General features: G+C 41.9%; 1 protein-coding gene across 12 annotated transcripts in view; it reads right to left on the bottom strand.

Annotated features, from left to right (window-relative positions):
- TENM3 (teneurin transmembrane protein 3) overlaps positions 1 to 26,354 on the bottom strand; it is a 1,659,985-nt gene that overhangs the window by 155,508 nt on the left and 1,478,123 nt on the right. For all 12 annotated transcript variants that reach the window (XM_073606803.1, XM_073606789.1, XM_073606818.1 and 9 more), the window contains one exon: positions 5,566 to 5,782. In XM_073606803.1, coding sequence (XP_073462904.1) covers positions 5,566 to 5,782 — 217 coding nt within the window. The remainder of the gene's footprint in view (positions 1 to 5,565; positions 5,783 to 26,354) is intronic.

The following is a 26,354-nucleotide window of genomic DNA, read 5'->3' as shown; positions in this document are numbered from 1 at the left end:
AACAGCCAGCTTCTTTAGCTATGACCTCTTGTAACTTACCCTCATTGTGGAGTGTCAATAACTGTCTTCTGGACAAAAGTAGGAATGGCCCTCACCATGCCAGCATCCAAAATGTATATTCAAGGATTGACCAAGTCAAAAAATTAGCGGACTTTGTGGGCACATAATGAGAGAGAGAATCAATATAAAAAGTATACATTTTATTACAACTTAGTTAAAAAACATATAAACAACATACAAACAACACCCATTATGGACACAGTTACCAGGTACACAAAAATGCAGTTATAGATGACTGGACCTACGGTTCAAAGATTAATTTAATACTGTATCAAGGTAAAAGAAAAATTTCTGATCCAGTAATACCTCCAAAAACTTGCTGGTCGACGCATTTCACTAAAATATACCTTTTGGTGCTACACCCCTGTGGACTGCTTTCCTTGTTGTGTGTGGCTTTCCCCTTATAGTGGGAATTTGACTACTATATACCAGTGGTATCTACTATAGACCACATGATATATGTGTATCCCACTACTTTAGACACACATATGCAATTTCATTTTTTCGGCTGTCAGTTTGGTCAAGTTCTCCCACACCTTGAGCCACAAGTTTACCAGCACCTACCCAGTATCTGTCCCGAGGAAGCTAATATTTTATTGAAATGCGTCAAAGAGCAAGATTTTAGAGGCATTACTGGATCAGAAATATTTCTTTTACCTTGATACAGTATTAAATTAATCTTTGTACCGTAGGTCCAGTCCTCTATAACTGCATTATTGCAGTTGTATGTTGTTTATATGTTTTTTAACTATGTAATAAAATGTATACTTTTTTATTGATTCTCTCTCTCATTATGTGCCCACAAAGTCCGCTAATTTTTTGACTTGGTCAATCCTTGAACATGTCTTCTGGACAACTGTCAAGTCAGCAGTCTTCCCCATGATTGCGTAACTTACTAAACCAGACTGAGAGGTCATTTAAAGGAGTTGTAAAGGCAGAAGTTTTTTATCTTAATGCATTCTATGCATTAAGATAAAAAACCTTCTGTGTGTAGCAGCCTCCCCAGCACCCCCCAGTTACCTACCTGACCTGCTTCTCTCTCCAGGAATGTCCACAATCCCCTCAGCCATCCAGTACACTCCTCCTGACTGGCTGAGACAGAGCAGCGGAGCTATTGGCTCCTGCAGCTATCAATCAAAGTCAGTGAGCCAATCGGGGGAGAGAGGGGGCAGGGCCAGGCTGGGGCTCCGTGTCTGAATGGATACCCGGAGCTCTGACTTGGCTTGGGTGACAACCTGTAACAAGCTGCTGGCAGAGGGGCACTCAAAGAAGGGAGGGACTAGGAGCAGCAAAGAGGGACCCAAGAAGAGGAGAATCCAGGCTGCTCTGTGCAAAACCAACTGCACAGAGGAGGTAAGTATAAGATGTTTATTATTTTATTTTTTTTAAAAGCGAGCCTTTATAATCACTTTAAAGGTTTAGGAAACCTTTACAGGTGTTTTGAATTAATTACCGTATTTATCGGTGTATAACACGCACTTTTTTCCCCTTAAAATCAGGGGAAAATCCTGGGTGCGTGTTATACGCCGATCCCCGCTATTTTGTGATCTATCGGAGCGATCGCCGCCGACATTCACATAGCGTGTATTTTTAAATATGGCACCGCAGAGTTCGGAGGGACTCGGCGGTGCTCGTTCAGCTGAACGAGCGCCGCTGAGAACACAGTGACTGGGAGGAGCCGAGATACACATAGCCGAGGGTTCTCGGCTCTTCTCGGCGCCGTTCACAGTTCCGCCCAGTCCCGCCATTGGACCTGTGTTATGTCCATCATAGGGACTGGGCGTGACTGTGAACGGCGGCGAGAAGAGCCGAGAACCCTCGGCTATGTGTATCTCGGCTCCGCCCAGTCACTGTGTTCTCGGCGGCGCTCGCTTAGCTGAACGAGCGCCGCCGAGTCCCTCCGAACTCCGCGGCGCCATATTTAAAAATACAAACTAAACTTGTGTATGTCGGCGGCGATCATAAAATATACACTGGGGACAAGGCTGCACTGACCACTGGGGACAAGGCTGCACTGACCACTGGGGACAAGGCTGCACTGGGGCAAAGCTGCACTGACAATTCTGCACTGGGGCAAAGCTGCACTGACAAGGCTGCACTGACAAGACTGCACTGGGGCAAAGCTGCACTGACAAGGCTGCACTGGGGCAAAGCTGCACTGACAAGGCTGCACTGGACACTGGGGCAAGGCTGCACTGACAAGGCTGCAGATGGACACGATAACGCTGCATTGATGGGCATTTAAATGTAAGTTTTTTTTCCTTAAACTTCCCTCCTAAAAGTTTTTTTCCTTAAAATTCCCTCCTAAACTTGGGGTGCGTGTTATACGCCGGTGCGTGTTATACGCCGACGCTGATTAGAGTGCGACACCATGAGTCTACAAGATTGAACTTTTTCACAATATTCTAATTTTCTGAGATACTGAATTTTGGGTTTTCATTAGCTGTAAGCCATAATCATCAAAATTAAAAGAAAGAAATGCTTGAAATACATCACTGTGTAATAAATCTATATACTATATGAGTTTCATTTTTGAATTGAATTACTGAAATAAAATTAACTTTTTGATGATATTCAAATTCTTTAGGATGCACCTGTATATTACAACAATCTTTCTAGGAGGTATACATTCTTAGCTTGGTAGGCCACTCATTAATTATTATAATTTATATTCCTAGATATCCAGTCCATTGAAATATGTACAGAGGTAAAAATGACAAATTTCATCCACAAATTCAGCTTTTTGCTATATAGTAAAAAGGGAGCAAAAACAGAACCAAACCTTACTGCTTGGGCAATATTGTTTTATGCTGTTGGGGAGAGTATGCTGGGAATTCTGTAATAAATAGACTCTTTTTTTGATGCTACTTTTTATAGTGGTATTGGTGTGGGATGGACTCTAACCCTTGGCCTACCACCTCTGGACATGTTACATCACTCGGTGTGAAGTGGCCAAAGGTTATGTGGACCGGTCAGTTCTGATGGCTGGGTTGGAGTTGGATGTAAGTTTAATAACTTATCTACACAATCCTACAGGGTCCTGTCAGAAACCTGTTGGCATGTAGGTGTAGATCAGATCTGCAGGCCTGAGCTGTCTCTGTAACTGGACAGCCAACAGGAAGCATACAAGTCACTCAGGCAGTGTTGTGTAAACCCAGAGAAGGACCATAATGGTTGTAAACAGAAGAGGAGAGAAGACTCAGGCCTGGAGCATCATGTGCCCCGACTTTCAGTAAGTAAAAAGGCCACTCTTTTTTAAATGCCAGTGATCAGTTACAGGGGGGTGAGGGGTGGGACGGGACTCATGTTTTACCCAGCGTTGGCCATTAAATGCATTAAAATATAATGTAGAATATCAATTTATTGAACTGCTCCACATGGTACATACAGTTGTGTTCATAAGTTTACATACCCTGGCAGAATTTATGATTTCTTGGCCATTTTTCAGAGAATATGAATGATAATACTAAAACTTTTCTTTCACTCATGGTTAGTGTTTGGCTGAACCCATTTATTATCAATCAACTGTGTTTACTCTTTTTAAATCACAGTCACCACAGAAACTACCCAAATGACCCTGATCAAAAGTTTACATACCCCAGTTCCTAATACCGTGTATTGCCCCCTTTAACATCAATGACAGCTTGAAATCTTTTGTGGTATTTGTGGATGAGGCTCTTTATCTTCTCAGTCGGTAAAGCTTCCCATTCCTCTTGGCAAAAAGCCTCTATTTCCTGTAAATTCTTGGGCTGTCTTCCATGAACTGCACATTTGAAATCTCCTCACTTTATTCTGCTGTAACCAATGACAGGTCGACTTGGCTTTGTGTTTTGGATCATTGTCATGTTGGAATGTCCGAGTACGTCCCATGCGCAGCTTCCTTGCTGATGAATGCAAATGTTCCTCCAATATTTTTTGATAACATACTGCAATCATCTTGCCATCAATTTTGATTTGTGCCATAAGGTTTGAGGCTTGTCTCTGTGCTGTTTGGCATATTGTAAGCTGGATACTTTGTGGCATTTGCCTAGTAATGGCTTTCTTCTGGCGACTTGACCATGCAGACCATCTTTCTTCAAGTACCTCCTTATTGTGCATCTTAAAACAGCTACACCACATGTTTTCAGAGAGTCCTGTATTTCACCTGTAGTTATTTGTGGGTTTTTCTTTGCATCCCGAACAATTTTCCTTGCAGTTGTGGCTGAAATATTAGTTGGTCTACCTGACCGTGGTTTGGTTTCAACAGAACCCCTCATTTTCCACTTCTTGATTAGAGTTTGAACACTGCAGATTGACATTCTAAATTCCTTGGATATCTTTTTATATCCCTTTCCTGTTTTATACAATTCAGCTACCCTTTCCCACAGATCTTTTGACAATTCTTTTGCTTTCCCCATGACTCAGAATCCAGAAACGTCAGTGCAGCACTGGATTAAAGATGTAAGGGTCTGTCAGGGGTCCAGAAACTCATTGACCTTTTATACACACACACTAATTACAACAGATCACAGGTGAGGATGGTTACCTTTAATAGTGATCCAAACCCTTTTGTGTCAACTTGTGTGCATGTCATCAGGCCAAAATCACCAGGGTATGTAAACTTTTAATCAGGGTCATTTGGGTAGTTTCTGTTGCTTTTATGATTTATAAAGAGTAAATACTGATTTTTTATTAATGCATGGCTTCAGCCAAACACTAAACATGAGTGAAATTGAATGTAAATTAATGAGCACAACTGTATGAGTCATGCTATAGCAAGTCTCCAAAAAGAAACAGAGAAAATATTCAAAACCAAACGTATTTATCTTAAATTTCAGAGGAAAGCAAGAATAATATTATCATTTGTGATATGCACTGCATTTCTGTACTAAGAGATATATGTTTTTATCACTTAGCAAACATTGGGCATTTTAAGCTTAACAAAGGCTTACTCTTTCCCACTTGTACTCCTGTTTACAGAGCAACAAATATACAGCCTTATTTCAAACAAAGTTCTTATTCTTAAGAGCACATTCTTAAGTAAAAATAACCAATAGCAACCAATCAGATTTTATTCTGTTGCCATCAGACAAGTAGAAAATGGATTTAGATTGGTTGCCAGGGGTTATTACTCTTAATAAGAACTCTATACGGAATAAGACCAATTTGCACATAACAAGGCAGGGTCATGTCAGAAATGTCACTGTCAGAAATTCAAGTAGCCTATAGCAATTCTATACCTGTCTGTCTCACCTATTTCTTATGAGTCTTGGCATAACTTGACATGTTTGCTATTCGATTTTAAATTATTTGAGATAATGGCTCCCCAGGAATGTGGAGAATATTTAATATTTAGAAGTCACAATCCAGTTTACGTGGTAATTAGAAGATGCACACTATTACTGGCTCAGGGAGGCTTTATAATACAGAGTTTCTTTAGGCATGAAATGTTAATAAAGAATCTTGCAGGCAGGTAGAAAAGTACTTGTTTGTTGCACATAGCTTTAGTGCTGGTGACAGATTTACCTTTTATTGAAAGGGTTGTCTCCGGGGATGACATGGGTGCTGTCAGGTCCTGTGAGGAAGCTGATCCTATCGTAAAAAGACTTGGCAGCCTGCTGGGATGGTGACTGCTGGCTCTGGCTGATAATGTCCTGTGGATCAGGTAGACCACGGCAGTACGGCTGATTCTGGCAGGAGCTCTGTAAGCAGCAGTCTGGGTCCATGCAGTCGATTAAGCCATCTGCCAGAAGAAAGGACTTGACTGAATTTATACTCATCAGGATTACTTCTTTATTGTATTAACACTTTCATTCCTGACTCATTTCCAAAAACAGTATAACTTATCTAACATTCTACTATATCAAAAAATATTGTTATATCACATAAACAAGATACACTCACATGTAAATGTTCTTGCACTCTGAGAACACCTACAAGATTTCACAATCTATGGGCATCTATGACACAGAAGAATGCAACTGATGTTTCATGGGGAGAGGCTGAGCTGATTTTACTCCTTTAAAGTGAAGATGCATCCCAATTATCTCAAGAGATTCCACAGTGCAATGGTAACCAATCAGGCAGCAGAGTAGTTCAGGAGACCCGTTTGACAGTTTGACAAAAATAATTCCATAGGCTTATATGTGCAATAAAATGTTCATGTATGCTATTTACTTGTAAAAAGTCTCTTTTGTGTAGACATCCAAAAAGGCCTATGACTACTGTTGGGTGCTGCCATCTTGCATATGATCTCAGAAGGCCCAGCAGACTCGGAGCTTCCGCTTAAAGCGGACCAAAACCTAACGTTCCGGTTTCCTTCCACACTCAAAAAACATGCTGGAAGGTTAATGGGCTCCTATCTACAGTAAATCGACCATAGTACGTGTATATATGAATGTGAGCTAGGCTGGCCATACATGGAGCAAAATTTCTTTCCTGTAACCACAGGTTGCAGAAAAGAAATTCTCTTGATTCCCCCATCAACACAGACAGTGTTGATGTGGGAATTCCTCCTGCTGGGCTATTGTATTGTCCCCACTAGGAGAAGACATTGATTATTGCTAGTGGCTATAGCAGCTGCTAGCGATAACTGTAAGAGAATCAGGAAGGCTGGCTGTACCCAAGTTGATCGATCAAACAACTTGGTATATTCAGTCTGCCCATTAATGGTTTGAATCAAAATTTGGACCATGTATGGCCGGCATTAGGGACCTTAGATTGTAAGCTCTTTGACGGCAGGGACTGATGTAAATGTACAATATATATGTAAAGTGTTGTGTAAATTGTCGGCGCTATATAAGTACCCGTAATAAATAAATAAAAACAAATAGACATGCTGTATTTCTTCTGCAATAATACACACTTACCTGCCTGCTTAGTTTCTTATTCAATGCACACTGTACATGTACAATGTACACGTGGCTCAGCATGCATTCCCAGCACAATTCGGCTGCGCTGGAATGATTGAACCCTCTGTGCATGTGTGAGATGACATCCACCGCTGGCCAATCAAGAGGCCAAAGCCCAGCACCCAGGGAGAAGATGACAGCGGCTGGCAAGGGATGTACCCGCCGTATTGCTCCACTTTAAGTGAGATTCTATAGTATTCCCTTTTGTCCTCCTCCAGCAGCTACATACAGTTAGGGAAAAAAGTATTTGACCCCCTGCTGATTTTGTATGTTTGCCCACTGACAAAGAAATGGTCAGCCTACAATTTTAATGGTAGGTTTATTTTAACAGTGAGAGACAGAACAACAACAAAAATATCCAGAAAAATGCAATTTAAAAAAGTTATAAATTGATTTTCATTTTAATGAGTGAAATAAGTATTTGACCCCCTATCAATCAGAAAGACAAGATTGTAGACCTACACAAGGCTGGAATGGGCTACAAGACCATCGCCAAGCAGCTTGGTGAGAGGGTGACGACAGTTGGTGCGATTATTCGCAAATGGAAAAAAAACACAAAAAATTATTCTGTCTCTCACTGTTAAAATAAACCTACTATTAAAATTATAGACGGATCATTTCTTTGTCAGTGGCAAATGTACAAAATCAACAGGGGATCAAATACTTTTTTCCCTAAAAGATAATGTAGGGAAGTGAGGAGTGGAGGAGCTGGGCCAATACAGACTGTAGTCAGACATGAAGTAGAAGGACAAATAGGGAACTGTTGATGTTCCAGGTAATCAACTTTTCTTGGAGTGGTTGATTTCACCAGCAAGTTCAAAGGCACTTTGCAAAAGAATAAAAACTATTTAAGGGAAGAAAAATCCCAGAACGTAAGCATTTAAAATGCTTAATTTTCTGTGCTTTCCTTTCAATTCTATAAGCTGAAGACAGGGTCTCTTAAAACCAAAAGCAACAAAAAGCTAGGGCAAGGGACAAAAGTATCAGCATGAATTCCAGAGACCCTCTGCAGACATAGCCCTTAAAAAAATCATGCTCTGTTATAGTCAGGTTAAATGCAAAAGGACAAACTGGCAGAGTGTCAAATCTCTGAAACCTATGGCTGGGAAGGAGACAAAGTGAATAAGAAATGAATGCTATAAGAAAAGCATGGAACTATGCTAGCTAGCTTTAATATATCACCTAGAGAGAGAGGATACTTCTTATAAAAGACCTGTGCCTACATGACACCGATGTAACCACACATAACAGCTTGTCGGAGTGTCAGCATTCTCACCAAGCTAAATTTAATTAGAATAAACACTAGCACGAGTCCTTGCTCAAAAGCTGATATAGTACAGCTGTAACACATCCTCCGCACTAGGCTGGGTAGAATATGATTTAGATGTTGCTATGGCGCAGAGTTTAATAACCGTTATCAGTGTGAGCATCAGCAGGCCGGTGTCAGCAAGAGTGATGCTGAGCTGTCATAAGCCTGCTAATTTAACATACTAATGCTTTTATTTCAAAACTCCCTGTTTGATATGTAACAATGTGAAACTTGTTTTCCATGTAACGATTTTATGACTTTGAAAAAAAAAAAAAAAAAAAACATAATAAAAATATAAAACACTATGGATCTGAGATGAAATATAACAAGATGTCTTCGGGGTGACATCAAATAGTACCTACAGAATATCTGTCAGGCGTAACGGCACCTGCGTGTCCCTACCCTGCTGTCATGATGTCACAATATATCCAATCCACAGGCACCCATACACAACATAGGCAGTGATATGAGTGCTCTCCATTGGGCTTCTATATAAAGTAGCACTTTGTGATTTATGACAAAATAAAGTTCACTTATTCTCCAGGGCAACATGGGGTATAGTTCCGGGGGGGAAAACTCTTGCATTTAGTAATTCATCTTTGTTAGTTTATAAAAAGCAAATGTACATCTGGCATGTAGTGTGCGGGTCATAAAAACTGCATGAGATTGACACATTCTGAACTAATCAGCTGGAAATGCATTTTTTACAAGCCTCTCTGCTGACATCAATCAGAGGAAGGATCTCATTTTCAGCAGCCTAGATGCAGGGACATACTGTTTGTTATTTTTGTGTGGAGTTTATCAGCAACTTGCCCAAGCGAATGACGGATGGTTATGAATCTGGCTCTGTATAACTGGAGAAAACATTTCTCATCCTTTCTCTGCATGTCAGTAGCCTCTATTATCTAGTATAACTAACGGAACGCGCTCACTCTGGCCTGGCCGAGCTGCATGGAAAGTGCTCTGACCGACTGTGAGTTCATACTCCATTTATTTTGCACCACTGGGATATTTTGAAAGGAAAGTACGCACAGTATCTTCTGCTGCAAAGATATCCGCAGGAAAGCGCTGCAATAGAGATCATGTAGAAAAGTGTGTGAAAGTCACTCAGCAACCAATCAGTATTTCCCTTTCATGCAGTGGTTAGAGAACACATGGCAGAAACGGATTCTGGTTGCTGTGGTCAATGGTTTCTTTTTAACCACCTTTTTACTGGAATTGCACATTTTAACATTCTTTACACTTACAGTTTAGAGCAGGGTTTCTCAACTAGGGCTCCGTAGAACCTTGGGGTTCCTCCAGAGGTTGCCAGGGGTTCCTTGAGCAATAAAGAGTTTATAACTTCCAGTTACTGTTTATATCAATTAAATTTTTAGCTGTATGTAAGGATTCAACAATGTAACAGTGTTCTTCTCCCAATGACCATTAAAGTGAAATTCCAGCTTACACCTAGCTAGCTTTAAAAATGTCTCCCCCTCACCCCCCTTTTACCTATGATAACTAACCTGTGTAAGAAAGATGTAGATGGTCACCTATTTTCAGGCTGCTCCTGCCCATTCACATGATCCATGCACGTATCATGTACTGGCTGATATTTTTTCAAGCATGGAAGGCTATTTTTCTCACCTGGAAGAAACCTACCCTACCATTCAACAAGTCTTTCGTATGATAAATGCAGAATTGCCTAAAATAACATATGAAAGCAGAGCATGTCCCAAAAATTTTAGAAAATCTGGAATCCATGGTTGGAATCCTCCATGGCCTCTTACTCAAAGGTCCCTTCTTTGGATGTAGCTTCTTAGAGTACTATTTCCAGGTGTTTTTTTTGGATATTGGAATGAGCTTGGGGAAGAGGGGAGGCATTTGTGTGTGTGTGTGTGTGTGTGTATGGCTGGGTGTGACTTAAGCCTCGTACACACGATCAGATTTTCTGACAGGAAATGTGTGATGACAGGCTGTTGGCGGAAAATCTGACCATTTCTATGCTCCATTGGACAATTGTTGTCAGATTTTCTGCGGACAAATGTTGGATGGCAGGCTTTAAAATTTTACGCAGTCTGTTGTCAGATTTTCTGAGCGTGTGTACACAAGTCTGTCGGACAAAAGTCCAAAGTACAAATACGCATGCTCAGAAGCAAGGGCGAGCCAGAAGCAGTCGGTCTTGTAAAATAGCGTTCGTAATGGAGAACTAACATTCGTGACGTGGCAAATTATGAAATCTCGAAATGCAGCGCACATTCTCTTCTTCTTTAATGGGATAATAATGAAGCTGTTTTGCTGGTGATACTGATTGCGATGCAAACTCATTTTCAAAGACTTTTTTTTCTAGTGATATCAAGAATAATATTATTATGCTTGTTATTTTTTTTTTTTTTGGTGTTACCACAACACTATTACCCCGTAGTTTTTAAGATCAAAGATACAACTATGTTGGTGTCCCTTGTTAATTTTACATTGTATTTTTTAAAATGTAACTGCCTACTCCCAAACTGTCATTTGAAGTAAAACACATAGCCAAGTATTATTCTCCACAATTTTTTATTGTGCATTAAAAAAGAAAACAAATAAAATTAGACATGCTATCTGCCAATAGAACTTAACCAAAAAGGGCATTTTATGCATCCAAAAATATAGAAAATATATCAAATCAAATCATTATTCAACCAAAAAATTAAATAAAAGCCTCATGCATGTGTCCTGCGTCTTAATATAGGGGGTCAGCAATGCCAAGAGTTGGTGAAAGCAGGGGTTCGTCATCCGGAAATAATTCCAAAAATCATCTGGACTATTCTCCTGGAGCTCCCGCAGCAAAGGCATGTGACATAATTGGTCACGATTAATAAAGCAACCAATTTTTGGTCCAAGAAATCCTCCTCCTCCTGTTTCTGGACTGGACTTGGGTCAAAGCAATAGCTCCAAGGCCAATAATTAATAACACATTATCTCCTCCGATTCTGCAACATGGCTGGTTGATGAACGGCCGTACAGAAACGAACAGAAAAGCACAAAATGAAAAGCGCGAATCAACACTCACCAAACTTCTACTAACATGAAATTAGCAAAAGGCGTCCAAAGGGTGGCGCTAAAGAGCTGAAAAACCAGGTAGTACGTCACTACGTTTGTGTTTGTTGGCCAACGCCGACAATTCCTTGCCGTTTGTATGCAAGACAAGCTCCTGGCTAACGGCCTTTGGACAAAAGTCTGAGGTTTTACCTGCGGAAAATCCGATCATGTGTACGAGGCTTTAGAATGAGAGGATATGCCAAGCAGGAGATGACATTCCCTAGATGCAGACAGATTTCACAGTAAAATTTACTAATTTAGGAACGAGTTGCCAGCATTCCCTAATGCAGGAACCTTTATCTAAATCAGAGCGACTTGAGTCGCTCCTATTAGAACAGTTCCATTGCACAGCATAGAGCGCGAGCTAAGTAGACTGACAGGTCGACCCTGTGTGACAGGACTAAGTGCAAAAGTGCAAGCCAGACACAATTCAAAACAACATATGTTATAGTGAAGGTAGAACTCAGCGTACATAATTAAACAGTACCAGTAATGGTGTGCTATGAGCCGATAAAGAGGAAGTTCAATCGTCATGCGCCACTCTTTGGGCTCCTTCTGCTAATTTCGTGTTAGTAGAAGTTTGGTGAATGTTGATTCGTACTTTTCATTTCGCACTTTTCAGTTCATTTCTGAACGGCTGTTTGTCAACCAGCCATGTTGCGGAATCAGAGGAGATAAGGTGTTATTTATTATTGGCATTGGAGTTATTGCTTTGACCCAAGTCCAGTCCAGGAACAGAAGGAGAAGGATTTCTTGGACCAAAAATTGGTTACTTTATTAATAGTGACCAATTATGTCATGTGCCTTTGCTGTGGGAGTTCCAGGAGAATAATCCGGATGATTTTCGGAATTATCTCAGACCCCTGCTTTTACCAACTTTTGGCATTGTTGACCCCCTATATTATGAAGCAGGACACATGAATGAGGATTTTATTTTATTTTTTGGTTGAATAATGATTTGATTTGGTATATTTTCTATATTTTTGGATGCATAGAATTCACTTTTTGGTTAAATTCTATTGGCAGATAGCATGTGTAATTTTCTTTGTTTTCTTTTTAATGCACAATAAAAAAATTGTGGAGAATAATACTTGGCTATGTGTTTTACTTCAAATGACAGTTTAGGAGTAGGCAGTTACATTTTAAAAAATACAATGTAAAATTAACAAGGGACACCAACATCGTATCTTTGATATAAAAAAACTAAGGGATAATGGTGTTGTGGTAACTTGACCAAAAAAAAAAAAATAATAATAATATTATTCTTGATATCACTAGAAAAAAAAACTTTTTTAAATACGTTTGGCAGAACTCCATCAGTATCACCAGCAAAACAGCTTCATTATTATCCCATTAAAGAAAAGAATGTGCGCTGCATTTAGACATTTCATAATTTGCCGCATCACGAATGTTAATCCTCGCTAGTAACAAACGCTAGTTTTACAAGACTGACCGCTTCCGGCTCGTCCTTGCTTCCAAGCATGCGTGTTTGTACTTTGGAATTTTGTCTGATGGACTTGTGTACACACGCTTGGAAAATCCGACAACAGACCGTTGTCCACAGGAAATTTATAAACCTGCCATCCAACATTTGTCCATGGAAAGTTGGCCAACAATTGTCTAATGGAGCGTACAAATGGTCGGATTTTCCGCCAACAGCCTGTCATCACACAATTCCCGTCACAAAATCTGATTATGTGTACGAGGCTTAACAGTGAATGTTTCCAAATTCTACAGGCAATTATAGATCATCAGTGAATTGAAGATTTCTCCAAACAACTGAAAGCCAAGAATAGGGAGATGTTATGTCATCCCAGGGTGATAATTGTTTAGTGGTATGCTCTATGTGAACAATACACTCTTTAAAATTATTTATTTTTCAGATTCTGGACAGCTCCTAATTTTTTACTTAACCTGTTGCACTCCTCCAGGTGACCCTTTAACTGGGTCTTAATGCCGGGAGATAGGATGGACTTCCTGGCAGGGGGAGACAAGCGTAAGGTACCTGCGCTTACAGACACGACCGCTAGAGGACTGGACCCTCTGGGACGTGAACTTCCCCTGCCAATGTCATTCCGAACCCTTCCGGGTGCTGCTCCTGTGCCTGCGCGCGCATAAAGGTGCGCGCACATGCACGTGACGTCACGGCGCCACGTCATTACGTCGGCAGGGATGGCGGGACACTGTCCTTCGGAACGCCGGGTGACTCACACATGGAGTGCTGACAGTCAGCACTGCCCTCGCACAGGTGAGTGGGGTGGGGGTGAATGGCATACACCTGTGATTCATCATCAGCAACCAATCAGCGTTAGAGGCCGCTACTTTTAAAGAGTGCGGGTCCCATATTGGGATCCGCATTGGCCATCCAGAGTCCCAGCAGGAAACATCTTTTTCTTAGAGGCTCCTGAAATCCAGGTACTTTTGAATCTTCACATTTAACTGATTTCTGGATTGGTAATTTGATTGTAACATGTTTTACAATCTCACACACAGCTATTATATGCCATTTGGTGCAATCTTTCTTAGACTGCCTTCTGCACACTGGGTGTTACGATATGTTCGGCACCTCCAGGTAAATTTACAAATTCATAATTTTGGCACCTCACGATCTATTACTCACTATTGTTACACTCTCTTCCACTGTTCACTACGTTCCTATTCTCACACTACCCTTAACAATCTGCACAATATTCTCTCCCTTTTCTTTTTCACTTGTTCTCACTCCTTTTGGTCTTTGTATGCACTAAATGTCTTTTTCCTTTTAGCCTGATTCCCACACTCATGCACCTTCTTGCTGACCAAGTCTTTCATCTTCCTTTTCCCTCTATTCCCTTCCCCCCTGTTGTCCTTCCATTATCACCTAGGCCTAGGTAGAACCCTCCCCTTCCCCCTTTCTTCGTTTTGTTTTTTCCCCATTTCTTTCTTTCTTTCCCCTTCCATTTCTCCTCCTTTCCCTCTTTTTTCCCCTTCTTTTTCTCTTTTTCCCCCCTCCCCATACCTCGTCTCCCCCCCCTTCCCCCCCTCCCCTTCCTCCCTTCCCCCTCTTCCCCTTGTTCCTTCCCCTCTCCCCCCTCCCCCCCCCCTCACCTCCTCCTCCCTGCCTTCTTTCCCCTCCCTCCATTTCTTCTTTCTTTTTTTCTTTTCTCTCTTCTCTGTTTCTGAGTCCTTTTTTCCTTCCTATTGGTCTCTTTCTTCCTTTTTTTCTCTTTTTTTCTTTTAGTTCACAGTGCTCATATACCTGTATTTGTGCCAATAATCTCGACCTAATTTATTAATATAATTAATTTTGGCAGAACTCAGACCCAACAGCCTGTAGATAAATTCTGTAAACATTATTAATATCACTATTTGACTTATAAAACTTTATAGAAATTGACGAGACTATTTCCTCTATATGCCTCCACTGATGTTGCTGTTTGATGCTCAGATCGCAGGTGCTGCTGATCCACACACCCCCTGCCACGGGCAGGGGCCTTTCCTAGAGGTGAATCATCGTAAGTCGCACAGTTGTCACTCAGGCTTCCCCTCTGGGGGTGGTGGCTGACCGGTGGGCCTTAGTGTTGGGACCGTACAGTGGAGGCTGCTTTGAAAATCAAAAACATAGGAGACTCAGCTATACGTATACCTTTCGGTAATTATGCTCAAAAATCTTCTATCATAAATTGTGTTCAGTAGACAGATTTTTATACAATCATATTGGTATTATTTCTTCATGTACATAAAATTCTCCTACAGCGCATGCATTTCCTCTGAATAAGACCTGATGGGGTCGAAACGCATCAGAACTACCCAAGCGCTTCTGTAGCACATGATTTATGTATAGCTTTGTATATGCTCCTGTGTTTTTTACAGTTCATGCTTTTACTCTTATGTCCTACGTTTAATAAAGCTACCCTTTAAACCTTACAACATCTGCATTGTTGTTCGCTGCTTTGAAAGCCCCGTCACCTTTGGGGGTACATTCCCATTTTTAAGGTGTTCTAATCCCTTTCCCCTTTATCCAACCCCCCCCCCCCCCAAAAAAAAAAAAACTTTTGCCTTTAGTTATACTTTAACTCAGAGGCAGCCAGACAACTAGCATTTTCAAAAAGACTCCAGAAATGGCAGCTCTCTTATTTCTTTTAGTGCCGTTTTCCTGCAAGCATGTGGTTGTCGTGCTAGCTGAAAACTTAGCTCTACATGGGTAATTGTATTCTCTAGCTACTGAGATAGTTACCCACTGCTTGGCAGGTGTTTCATTTTCAGCACATTAAAATAATAATTAAAAAAAAAAAAAAAAAACCACAGATGTGTAATTTACTGTTTGCTTCACAAATGGGTCAAGTGTTTTTAAAGCTAAAGTCAAATTCTATTACAATCCCCATTGCCCTAACACCTAGCAAATACGTCTGCCCAGACAATGCCTGTTCCAGGATTGGTCTAGCCTCAGGCTGATTTTTATGAGCCAGCTGATCAGCACCTCTGCTTGAAAACACAGCCCAAAAGGGTGATAGTAGTCAGGTGACTCTGGGTATCTCTAGCATGAAGCAAATGTTGTACAAGTAAACCTATTTATATTTTTATTTTGGCAACTTAGGTAGTATGTATGTAGTACACTCACATTGTGTTGATAAAAACATGCTAGACCTGAAGAAGGAGGCCACGCCCTCCGAAATACGTAGTCATAGCAACCATCAAGTGTCATTTATCAGCTGGCTTCTGAGGATCACGTGCACATGTCCTTGTGTGGAGTCTCTCTGCTTACCAGGATCCTCGCTGAGAGTGGGCGGCTCTCGTGCAGTTTGTGACAGAGCCTGTCAGTTCGCTTCACATCCAGCTTGGATTCTGGACTCAGGAGAGCAACCACAGCCTCTATGGATGTGCTTGTTTTTATCAACACAATGTGAATGTACTACATTCATTTGTCTATATCTTTTTTAATAAACGGTGTCACACTAGGGCCGGTGCGCTCTCTCTTTTACTCGTCTTTTCAGCTGACAGTATTCCTGCTGGTTGATGGAGCAGCACAGCTAAACCTATGTTACACCCTACTGATTTAACCCCTACTATTAGGATCTCAACGGTTTGTTTCCATACATTATTATTATACAGGTTTTATCTAGCGCCAAGTTTGCAAATCGCTTAACAAAATAAAGGCAGACATTACAGTTACATTATAATTTGGTACAAAAGGAATCAGAGGGCCCTGATCATTAGAGCTTACAGTCTAAAAAGGATGGGTCAATTGATACAAAAGGTAATAGCTGTGGGGGATGAGCTGATGGAGGAAGTAAAACAGAGTTAGTTAGAAGCAGGATAGGCTTCTTTAAAGAGAAGGGTTTTCAGGGATCGTCTAAAGATGGATAGATTAGGGGACAGTCTGACAGATTGGGGTAGGGAGTTCCAAAGGATGAGAGAAGCTCTGAAGAAATCCTGGAGGCAAGCATGGGAGAAGGTGACAAGGGAGCTAGAGAGCAAGAGGTCTTTGGAGGACTTGGCTGGTATTTTGGCACTAGGTTAGTGATGTAGCTGGGGGCAGAGTTGTGGATGGCTTTGTAAATTATTGTTAGTACTTTGAATTTTTTTCTTTAGGTGAATGAAAGCCAGTGGAGGGATTGGCAGAGAGGAGCAGAGGACACTGAATGGTTGGTAAGGTGGATGAGTCTTGAAGCAGCATTCATTATGCACTAAAGGGGGGATAGTCTATGTAAAGGTAATCCAATGAGGAGGGACTTGCAGTAGTCGAGGCGAGAGATAACCAGGGAGTGAATTAGAAGCTTGGTGCTGTCATTATTTAAAAAGGGGCATATTCTGGAAATGTTGCGGAGGCTAAAGCGGCATGATTTGGGCAGGGATTGTATGTGGGCCTGAAAGGACAGTTCAGAGTCTAAGGTTACCCCTAGCACCCTGGCATGTGGGGACGGACTGATAGATATGCCATTGATCTTGACAGAGAAGTCAGGGGAAGGGGCACGTGGGGGAGGAAATATTAAGAGCTCAGTTTTAGATAGATTCAATTTAAGGAAGTGGTTTGACATCCAGGTTAATAAGTCTGTTAGTAAATCAGTGATGCGTGCGGAGATTGAAGGGGTAAGCTAAGGGGCGGAGAGATAGATTTGGGTGTCATCAGCATATACATGGTAGTGGAAGCCATGGGAGGCTATCAGCTGACCCAGGGAGGACATGTAGATCGAGAATAGTAGCGGCCCAAGGACAGAACCTTGGGGGACCCCAATAGTAAGAGGAGTTGGAGAGGAGGAAATGGAGTTGTAAGTGACACTGAAGGTGCAATGAGATAGGTAAGATTCAAACCAACGGAGAGTGCAGCCATGGAAACCAAGCAAATTTAGTTTTTTGAGGAAGAGGGGGTGGTCAACTGTATCAAAGGCAGCGGAAAGGTCCAAGAGTAAGAGTACGGAATAATGACCGTTGGTTTTGGCTTATAGTAAGTCGTTTGTGAGTTTTAGAAGGGCAGTTTCTGTGGAGTGCTGTGGGTGAAATCCAGACTAAAGGGGATCAAGAAGGTTATTCTCAATGAGGTGGTCGCTCAGTCGGTTGTAGACTAAACGTTCAAGGAGTTTGGAGGCAAAAGGGAGTAAAGAGATAAGTCTTAGGTTGTCAAGATTGGTGGGGTCTAGTGAGGCTTTTTTTGGTATGGGAGTGACTAGCGCATGTTTTAGAGGGTTGGGGAAGATGCCAGTAGAGAGTGAGAGGTTGAAGATATGCGTTAAAGAGTGTAAGATAGAGTGAGATGGTGACCGTAGTATTTGAGAAGGAACAGGGTCCAGGGGGCAGGAGGTTAGGTGGGCGTTAGAAAAAAGTTTAGTGACTTTCTCTATAGTATCTGGGTTAAAAGAGGGAAGTACTGATTGTGCAAGAGGACAAGGAGTGTAAAGTGAAAGAGATATCTGTGGAGCGGAGATCTTGAGACAAATTGAATCTTATTTTTGAAGTGATTAGCAACCTCCTGGGCAGTGAGTAAGTTAGTGCGTGGAGGTAATGGTGGATGAAGTAGAGTGGTAAAGGTAGAAAAGAGTTGACAGGGACTGCATGAAAAGGTGTTAATGAGAGTGATAAAGTAGGTCTGTTTGGCAGTGTGGAGGCAGGGATTGTATTTTTGGAGGGCAGATTTATATTGGCTGAAATCTTGCTGTGACTTAGTCTTACGCCACAGATGCTCAAGAAGGCGGCTACGTTTTTTGAGGCTTCTGGTATTGTCTGTCTGTCAGGGTTGTAGTGGTCGGGGCCTGATTCTGTGTGTAGTGAGGGGAGCAAAGGTATCCAGGGTGGATGACAGTGAACTGTTGTAGACAGAAGTGGCCAAGTTAGGGCAGGACAAAGATGAGATTTTGTCATAGAGACAATCTGTAGCAGAAAAAAGAAGAGAAGGGTTAAGATGGCGAAAGTTTCTACGTGTAAAAGTTTGGTAGTTGGAAGGCAAGGAGGCGGCAGACAAGGAGAGAGTGAAACTAATAATGTGGTGATCAGAGAGAGGAAAAGGAATATTGGAGAGGTTGGGCGGAGTGCAAAGGTTGGAGAAGATGAGGTCAAGGCAGTTGCCAACAGAGTGAGTACATATACTCTATTGACGGATTCTTGTGGAACTGTTTTGGCTTTTATATCCATCTTGATATCAGCTTATTGACCTCATTGATTTTCTGGACTTCAGTGCTTTTGGCATTTTTTATTCTGTTTTGGCTATGGGACACAAATCGCAAACCCACATTTTTTTTAACAGATAATTGGCAACAATGGCATTTTGCTGCATTTTTTGCTGCTTTTGCTGTGCTTTCTGCTGGTGCCAGTGGAGACAAAGAGGAACAAGGTTAAAGAGTATCAAAAGCTAAAACTTTTTGTATTTATTTAGGATAGAGTGGGTAGGATTGGAACCTCTGTCAGGTTTTTTATGACTCTCTTTGTCCCCAGAAAGGAGGCTAGCCTTCTCTGTTTATCCTGTGAACCACTGCCCTGGCTACTCTGCTCTCTAGTGGGAGAAAATTCAACATTTTAAATTGTCGTCAGAACAGAACAGGAGGTAAAGGATAATCTTCCCATGGGGACACTGGATGCTTTAATTTTTTTTAATATCAAATCTTTCTGTGATTCTATCAAAATGATAAAATCTGCAAAAAAAGTGAATAGCCATAAGTTTCCTTACAATCACTTTAGACGCAATTACATTCCGATTCAATCAAAATTCACAATCTTTTTGCACTGAACAGCAGGACTGAGATACTTTGTTCATAAATATGATCGTATTTCGATCAATCAGATTATTAGGTTACTTGGTCGATATGATCAATACCTGCCAATAATAACAGGGGTGCTCAACCCTTGGGCCACAACTGGCCCTCTGACGTGGCCCTCGACCTCAAACTGAATGCAGTAGTTTTGGTGTAATTTCAGAAAGTGCACCACACCTGCAAGATATAATAGAAGTCTATGGTAAAGAGCAGCTAACCCGCAAGAAACCCTCAGGTGCACTGTGCTGCACCCGCAGTGTGGGTAAAATGCAGCCTTAGTGGGGGCTCAAGACAGTAAGGGCTTGTTTACATTTCCGTTTTGGGGAGCTACACCCCCTAACCACTGAAGTAGCATTGGGGGTCACAATGGCGACCCCACCCCATGCTCCAGGGGGCCTGTGCAGCTTCCCTGTCACATTCTGTTTTACACTTGGACAGGAGGGGCAGCATGTACAGGAACTGATCCTCTCCATTTTCCTCCTGCAACTGCTGAAAACTAGCTTCTCCTCCTCTCCCTCCCATCGGTATTCAGCTGCTGCAGGAGGAAAATAAAAAATGTAAAATTTTTGTACCGCTTCATTTTATTGTGGCCTGCGACCAATTACTAAATCACTTACGTGGCCCTTGCTCCTCAAAAGGTTGAGCACCCCTGACTTAAGACTTTATCTTAAAGGAGAAGTACAGCCAAAGCTTGTTGGGCTGTACTTCTCCTTTGGATCACAAGAGTGCAGCTCGTTCTGCACTCTTGTGACTCATTTTCAGCAGACAGTGGGCTGAAGTCTGCTGTCAGGTGACGCCAGAGAGCCGGTCTAGGCTCGAGAAAGATCACGAATATATGGTCGAGATCCATCCACATGCCTGGACTGGAACCTGGCTCAGACTGAGAGCTTGAGCCATCCGCTTCTGCGCCCTCCACAGCCCAGTGCTCCAGTGAGCGTGCGGTTGGGGGGGGCAGAGCAGAGGGCAGGTGACTAGCCAGCTCTATGCTAATGGAGCAGTGAGAATCGAGCGATTGGCAGTGTTTGATCACTCGGTTCTCAGTGCTAGAGCTAGCGGGGGACAGATGCAACATTGGACCAATGCTGCATCCACCTGGGTAAGTATGATTTAAAAAAAACAAAAAAACAAAAACAAATCCCATACTTCTCTTTTAACTATCGGTATAAATCCAATTCATGTGTGTTCCATATTGGTTGAATGGGTTTTTGAATATAGATTGATTATTCTGATCGGAAAAGACTGCCTCACAGAAAATCTTTTGGCTTTAGATTTTCTCTAAGTATGTGCAGATGGACACTTTCACATACAGAGTTTAAAACTCAGAGCAGCTCTTTGACCTCATACATAGAATGTAATTTTTTAGTTTTTGCCTAATAAATATACGCCTTAAAGATTGACTGATTTTTGACAATGCCCTGTCATTTTGTTAAATGATTGTTTTAATAGCATGTACAATTCTCCGAGGAAGGCCCAGCCAGAAATGTGATCAGGAATGTACAGGGCCTTCTATCCTACACACTAGCCTTCATATAAAAGCATAAAACAGGAACAGTATGAAAAGAAAAAACACATACATACACAGATGTATTTGCAAGGCACAATTCTCACTTGACTGTCTCAGCAGATTTGCCCTGATGATTGCTGAGTGGTGCTTAAAGTGTGCCGGTAGCACAAGCTGCTTGTTTAAGTAATTGTGGAGAGACTCGGCTGCAGACTTATAGCAGGTCATTGGGTGAGTCTCCTAGAAGTTTTGCTGCCCCCTGGAGTTTTGGCAATGGCTGCAATACGTATCATGGAAATTCTTTTCAGAAGCAAACTGTGCTTAGGAGATTGGAATTGAAATAAATAAATCCCGTCTTACAAAGAAATGCTTATGTGCTGCACACAATCCAATCAGCTGCAGCCTGAAATGGCCAGAGCTGTAATCACTAACAGCACTCCAGGGCTACTTAAATAAGATGCAATATTCCTGTTTGGAATGCCTTTGAGTGGCATAAATGCCTAAGTCTACATTATAAAGGTACAAATGCGGCCGGTGAATGCGGAAAATATTTTAATGCTTTTGGGATGGTTATAATGAAACTGCTTTGCTGTTTACAGAGTATGTTTAGAGAAAGATTATCAGAGAAATCCACAGCAGGTCCCTCACATTTATCACACTATTTTTATTGAGGATATAATCAGGAAATTCTATATACCGCAGCTATTAAATACTCGGGCAAATATGCAAATTAAAGTAAACCTGTAAAATGAGAAATATGAGGGCTGCCATTGCTGCTCCTTGTCTGAAGATGTTAGACAGAAGCAATATCTTCATATCGTTATGAATCACAGACCTGGAACAAATAGACAGATCGGGAAAGTCAAATTCTTATTTTCGTACTTATTCCTGGTACGTGACTCATATGGAATTCAAACTAAATTGACAGTCAGACAATTAGTATTTTTAAAATAAGTGGTCAGCAATGGCAGCCTCTATGTTTCTCTTGTTGTGGTTTCCTTTAAAGGGTAACTCCACTTTCATTGGAAAAAAAATAAAAAATAAAAAAAAATATATATATATATATCAGATACAATTGCAACACAAGTCACATTGTAATTGAATTGTTATGTTACCTTTCCTTCTCAATCTGCATCACTGTAAATTTTCTGTAAAATGCAATACACTGTGGCCACCTGGAGGCATTCTATATATTCTATATACAGATGGTGCACAGAACGCCCCCCAGAAATGCCATTTCCTGCTTGTGTGATTGGCTCGCTGATTTTTCCAGAAGTCTGCACTAAGATACAAATCAGATTTTGGGCATCCTCTGCAACAAAATGTCGTTTTTTTGGTGAGATACGCCCAAAGGGAAATAATGTCTAGAATGCTGCAGACCCAGCCACTTTCCTCATTAGAACCCTGCAATTGCAGCAGCTAAATGATAATTATAATAATAAAACACTCTCAGTCACATTAATTTTGCACATACACACAGGCAAACAACCAGCTTTTTCTTCAGAATAACAAAAGGTAGGAATCTGCAACAAAGTTTGTTAAAATCCTTGCAATTTACATAGATCACCTGGGGGAGAATGCTTTTCTTTCTCAACAAAAGTGGAGTTACTCTATAGGCAACATGTCTATTGTCTTTTTGGTTTAAAAGCCCCATTGTCAAGACCTACAGCAAAACTCAAGATTTAAAAAAAAACAAAAAAACAAAAAAACAAAAAAAAACAGATGTTGCTGCAATACTCACCTTTAATAAAATGCTGTCCCCCACATAAACCCAGTCACTTCTTTTCATATTGTTGAGTGCATATGGAGGAGCGCATGGTACAAAAATTCATCTCACTTAAGTGGTAGTTATACTACTTGTATCTACAGGTAAGCCTATAATAAGGCTTACCTGTAGGTGCTGTGAATAACTCCCACAATTTAGGAGATATTCAGAGTGCATGCAGCCAATGACATCACCAGCGCATGTGCTCCGAAGGTCTGGCTTACAGCGCTGGACCTTCAGAGCCCGTGCCCGTGAATGGCGGCTCCCACATGCATGCGTGGGATTGACGTCATTGCACCACTGGCCACTCATGTAGCCAGAGGCCGCAAACCCAGAAGGAAGAACGGAGAAAGATGTCAGCCCTCTTATCGGTGACATCGCGGCACTGGAGGGCTTTGTTCTAAGGTGAGTTTCTCATAATGTGCTAGAATGCAATGAATTCTAGCACATTATGACATTGCCTTGCAGGGAATTTTTTTTTTAACCACATGTGGTCTACTACTGCTTTAAAGGCTTTTTTTAAACATTTATTGGTTAAGAGCATCAGATACAGCCAATGCATTTTAGGGAAAAAAAGCTTTCCCCTTCTTCCAGACCTGAACAGTTGGTGCTAATAAAATGACAACAGAATGCACAAAAGAACCTGTGTTAAGGCTTGATGAAGACTAGCCTCTCCTGACCGCACATTTTCAAAACATTTAACTGAGGTGAACTTTTATACCAAATGCTCCTCCATACACATTCAAGAATCTACACTCTGGTGAGCGCTGCAGCCAAGGAGCACAAGGACCAGAACGGGGTCCACCTACACTAGACTTCAATCAAGGATTTGCTTTACTTAAAGTGGCTGTAAATCTTTACATCTGCCCAGTGAAGTGATTAGGTGGTACGCAGAGATTAATCAAATCCTCCTACATAAGTTGTGCCTGTTTATTCAAGGGCAGACAATAGGGGACAGGGAGTTGACATTTCACTCTAAAGAGCTCAGTAATAAGAGCTCTGAGAGCTGATTGGAGGGGAGGGGAGGGAAGGGACCACCCCTCTCCTTACAGCGCACAGGAACAGAGCTGTGGCTGTCAATCACAGGCTATGTGCTGGAGGTCCCTCCCCTGTCACCTTTTTTCTCTTTGTGTCAGGAAAACCTGTCAGAAGTGACTCATGCAGATAGCAGAGTAATGAGGCAGCAGACCGAATGACACTTAGGGGTGCAAAATCTCGTGCAGCTCTGCATAGAAACAAATCAGCTTCCCGTTTTGTTTGTCAAAGCTTAATTGAAAAGGGTAAAGTTAGAAGCTGATTGGCTACCATGCACAGCTGAACATTTTGCACACTCCAGTTTTAGTAAACCAACCTCTTAGTGCTCTGGATTGAGACAAGTGCAAACTATAGAGCAGGGGTAGGCAACCTTAAAAAGGTGGCGATCTACCTGAACAACATGGGAGAAGTCAAAGATCACCGGGCAGTGTCGCCTCCTCACACCTGATTTAAACCTCTAATTGCTGTACTACTGCAACGTAATCACGTGCATTGCATGGCAATCATGGGTTTAAATCAGTTGGTGAGGAGGCAACATATCACCTCCTCACCACCTGTCAAACACACTGGGATCGATTTTCAGAGGAACAGCAGTGTCTGCTGCACTTGTGAATGAGCTCTTTGTTGCATTCGGCAGCAGAACCCTTAGACCCCTTTCACACCGAGGGTGTTTTGCAGGTGCTTTAGCATTAAAAATAGCGCCTGCAATCCGCCCTCAAACAGCTGCTTCATTGTCTCCAGTGTGAAAGCCCGAGGGCTTTCACACCGGAGCAGTGCGCTTGCAGGACTTCAGGAAAAGTCCTGCCAGCAGCTTCTTTGGAGCGCTGAAGGAGCAGCGTGTTTACCGCTCCTCCACCGCAGAGCTCCCCATTGAAATCAATGGGGCAGCTCTGCGATACAACCGGCAAAGCGCTGCTCCACAAAACGCAGAATTTTGCGGGTGAATTTAACCCCTTTTCGGCTGCTAGCGGGGGGTTAAAACCACCCGCTAGCAGCCGAATAGCACTGCTAAAACGATGGTAAGCGCCACTAAAAATAGCGCTGCTTTACCGCCGACGCCCCCCGTGGCTCGGTGTGAAAGCCCTCTTTGGGCTCGTTCACATGTACATGGGGGGGGGGGGGGCGTTAAAACTCCTGCATTCAGAAAGTCCCCCACAGAAAGTCCCCCAAACCTGCAGAATATAATAGAAGTCTATGGCTAAAGGCTGCAAGCCCGCAGGAAATCTGCAGTTGCACTGCACCCGCAGCACATTAGTGTGAAAGCAGCCCTATACTATTATGCCCAGTGTATTGCTTCACACTGACTTGAAGATCTCTTCTTTCTTTGCTGCTGGCACCACTCTGGAGACACCTAGCTGGATAAGAGGTGGGGTGCAGTTGGTATCACTCCGCATGGGACAGGCGCCAGCACTACGGATGAAATATCGGCTTACGCGGCTCTTGCTCCCTACTACAGTTCCAACTTTACAAGTAGTAGTAGTCCTTCTGCATTGCCCTTTGATGCTCTGTAATGGTGGGTCAGCAAGCCCAGACTGTGTTCTACCAGTCACCTGTCCGCGATCTACTGGTAGATTACAATCAACAGGTTGCTGACCCCCCGCTATAAAGAGGTATTCTTTGTTCATATTTCATGGCTGAGGTTTTCAACCACCTTAAGGAAGGATCAATTTGAGGTAGACCCTTCAGAACCAATTTTTACTTCTATTGGTTCTATTAGGCATCTTTCCATATTGTGACTACTTCACAGAATGTTGTAAGTGGTAACATTCTCAAAAGGAGATGCAGAAGCCAGTACTTCTACCTGGTCAGAAACATCAACAACCCAGCATAGAAAGCAAAGCAAACATGAGAGACATCCTTGCTATAAACTGTGACTTGTGTATAAAATAATTATGACAATAAATCAAGCTTTTTGTTCAGCATTACAAAAGCAGTGGGTAACTGTCTGATTTGCTGAGACTGTGAAGTATTTTGAATGACCAACACTACGAAAAAAATACTTTTTCACTGTGGTCTGAAATATACGTGTGGAATAGACTTTACTTTTCTACTGCATTTTTGGGTCAAAAAAAAACATGAAATAGTAGCATGTAAAACAATTGAAAATCCCTATCTCTATAAAGATTCTTGACCATGTGTGACAATGGTCATGTCATCTCCTTTGAGTGTTTGAGAAGTAAGCAAGTGCATTGTGTCACTGTGTAGCACTCAGTGAAACATGACAAATGTTAGTGACAGCTGCCACACTTTCATGTATCTGAAGATGGGGAACAGCAAGCAGCTTTCAATGTGCGAGAAACACTGTGACACATGGTGGCTCTAAGTAGCACTAACAGCATGTGTTCATGGATTTGCATTCATACATCAGACATCACCTCTTCTGACTGGTTGGGAAAATTATCCGAGAAATTGAACGGGTATTTAAGGCAGCAAGTGTGATACTTATAGACAACACTAGAGGGAGCAGTTTGGAGACAGAAGACTTGCACTGAGCTGAACAGGCAACGGG

The sequence above is a fragment of the Aquarana catesbeiana genome, linkage group LG01 (genome assembly GCF_042186555.1).
Source record: "Aquarana catesbeiana isolate 2022-GZ linkage group LG01, ASM4218655v1, whole genome shotgun sequence".
Taxonomy (NCBI): Eukaryota; Metazoa; Chordata; class Amphibia; order Anura; family Ranidae; genus Aquarana; species Aquarana catesbeiana.
This window is presented reverse-complemented; position numbering and strand designations above follow the sequence as displayed.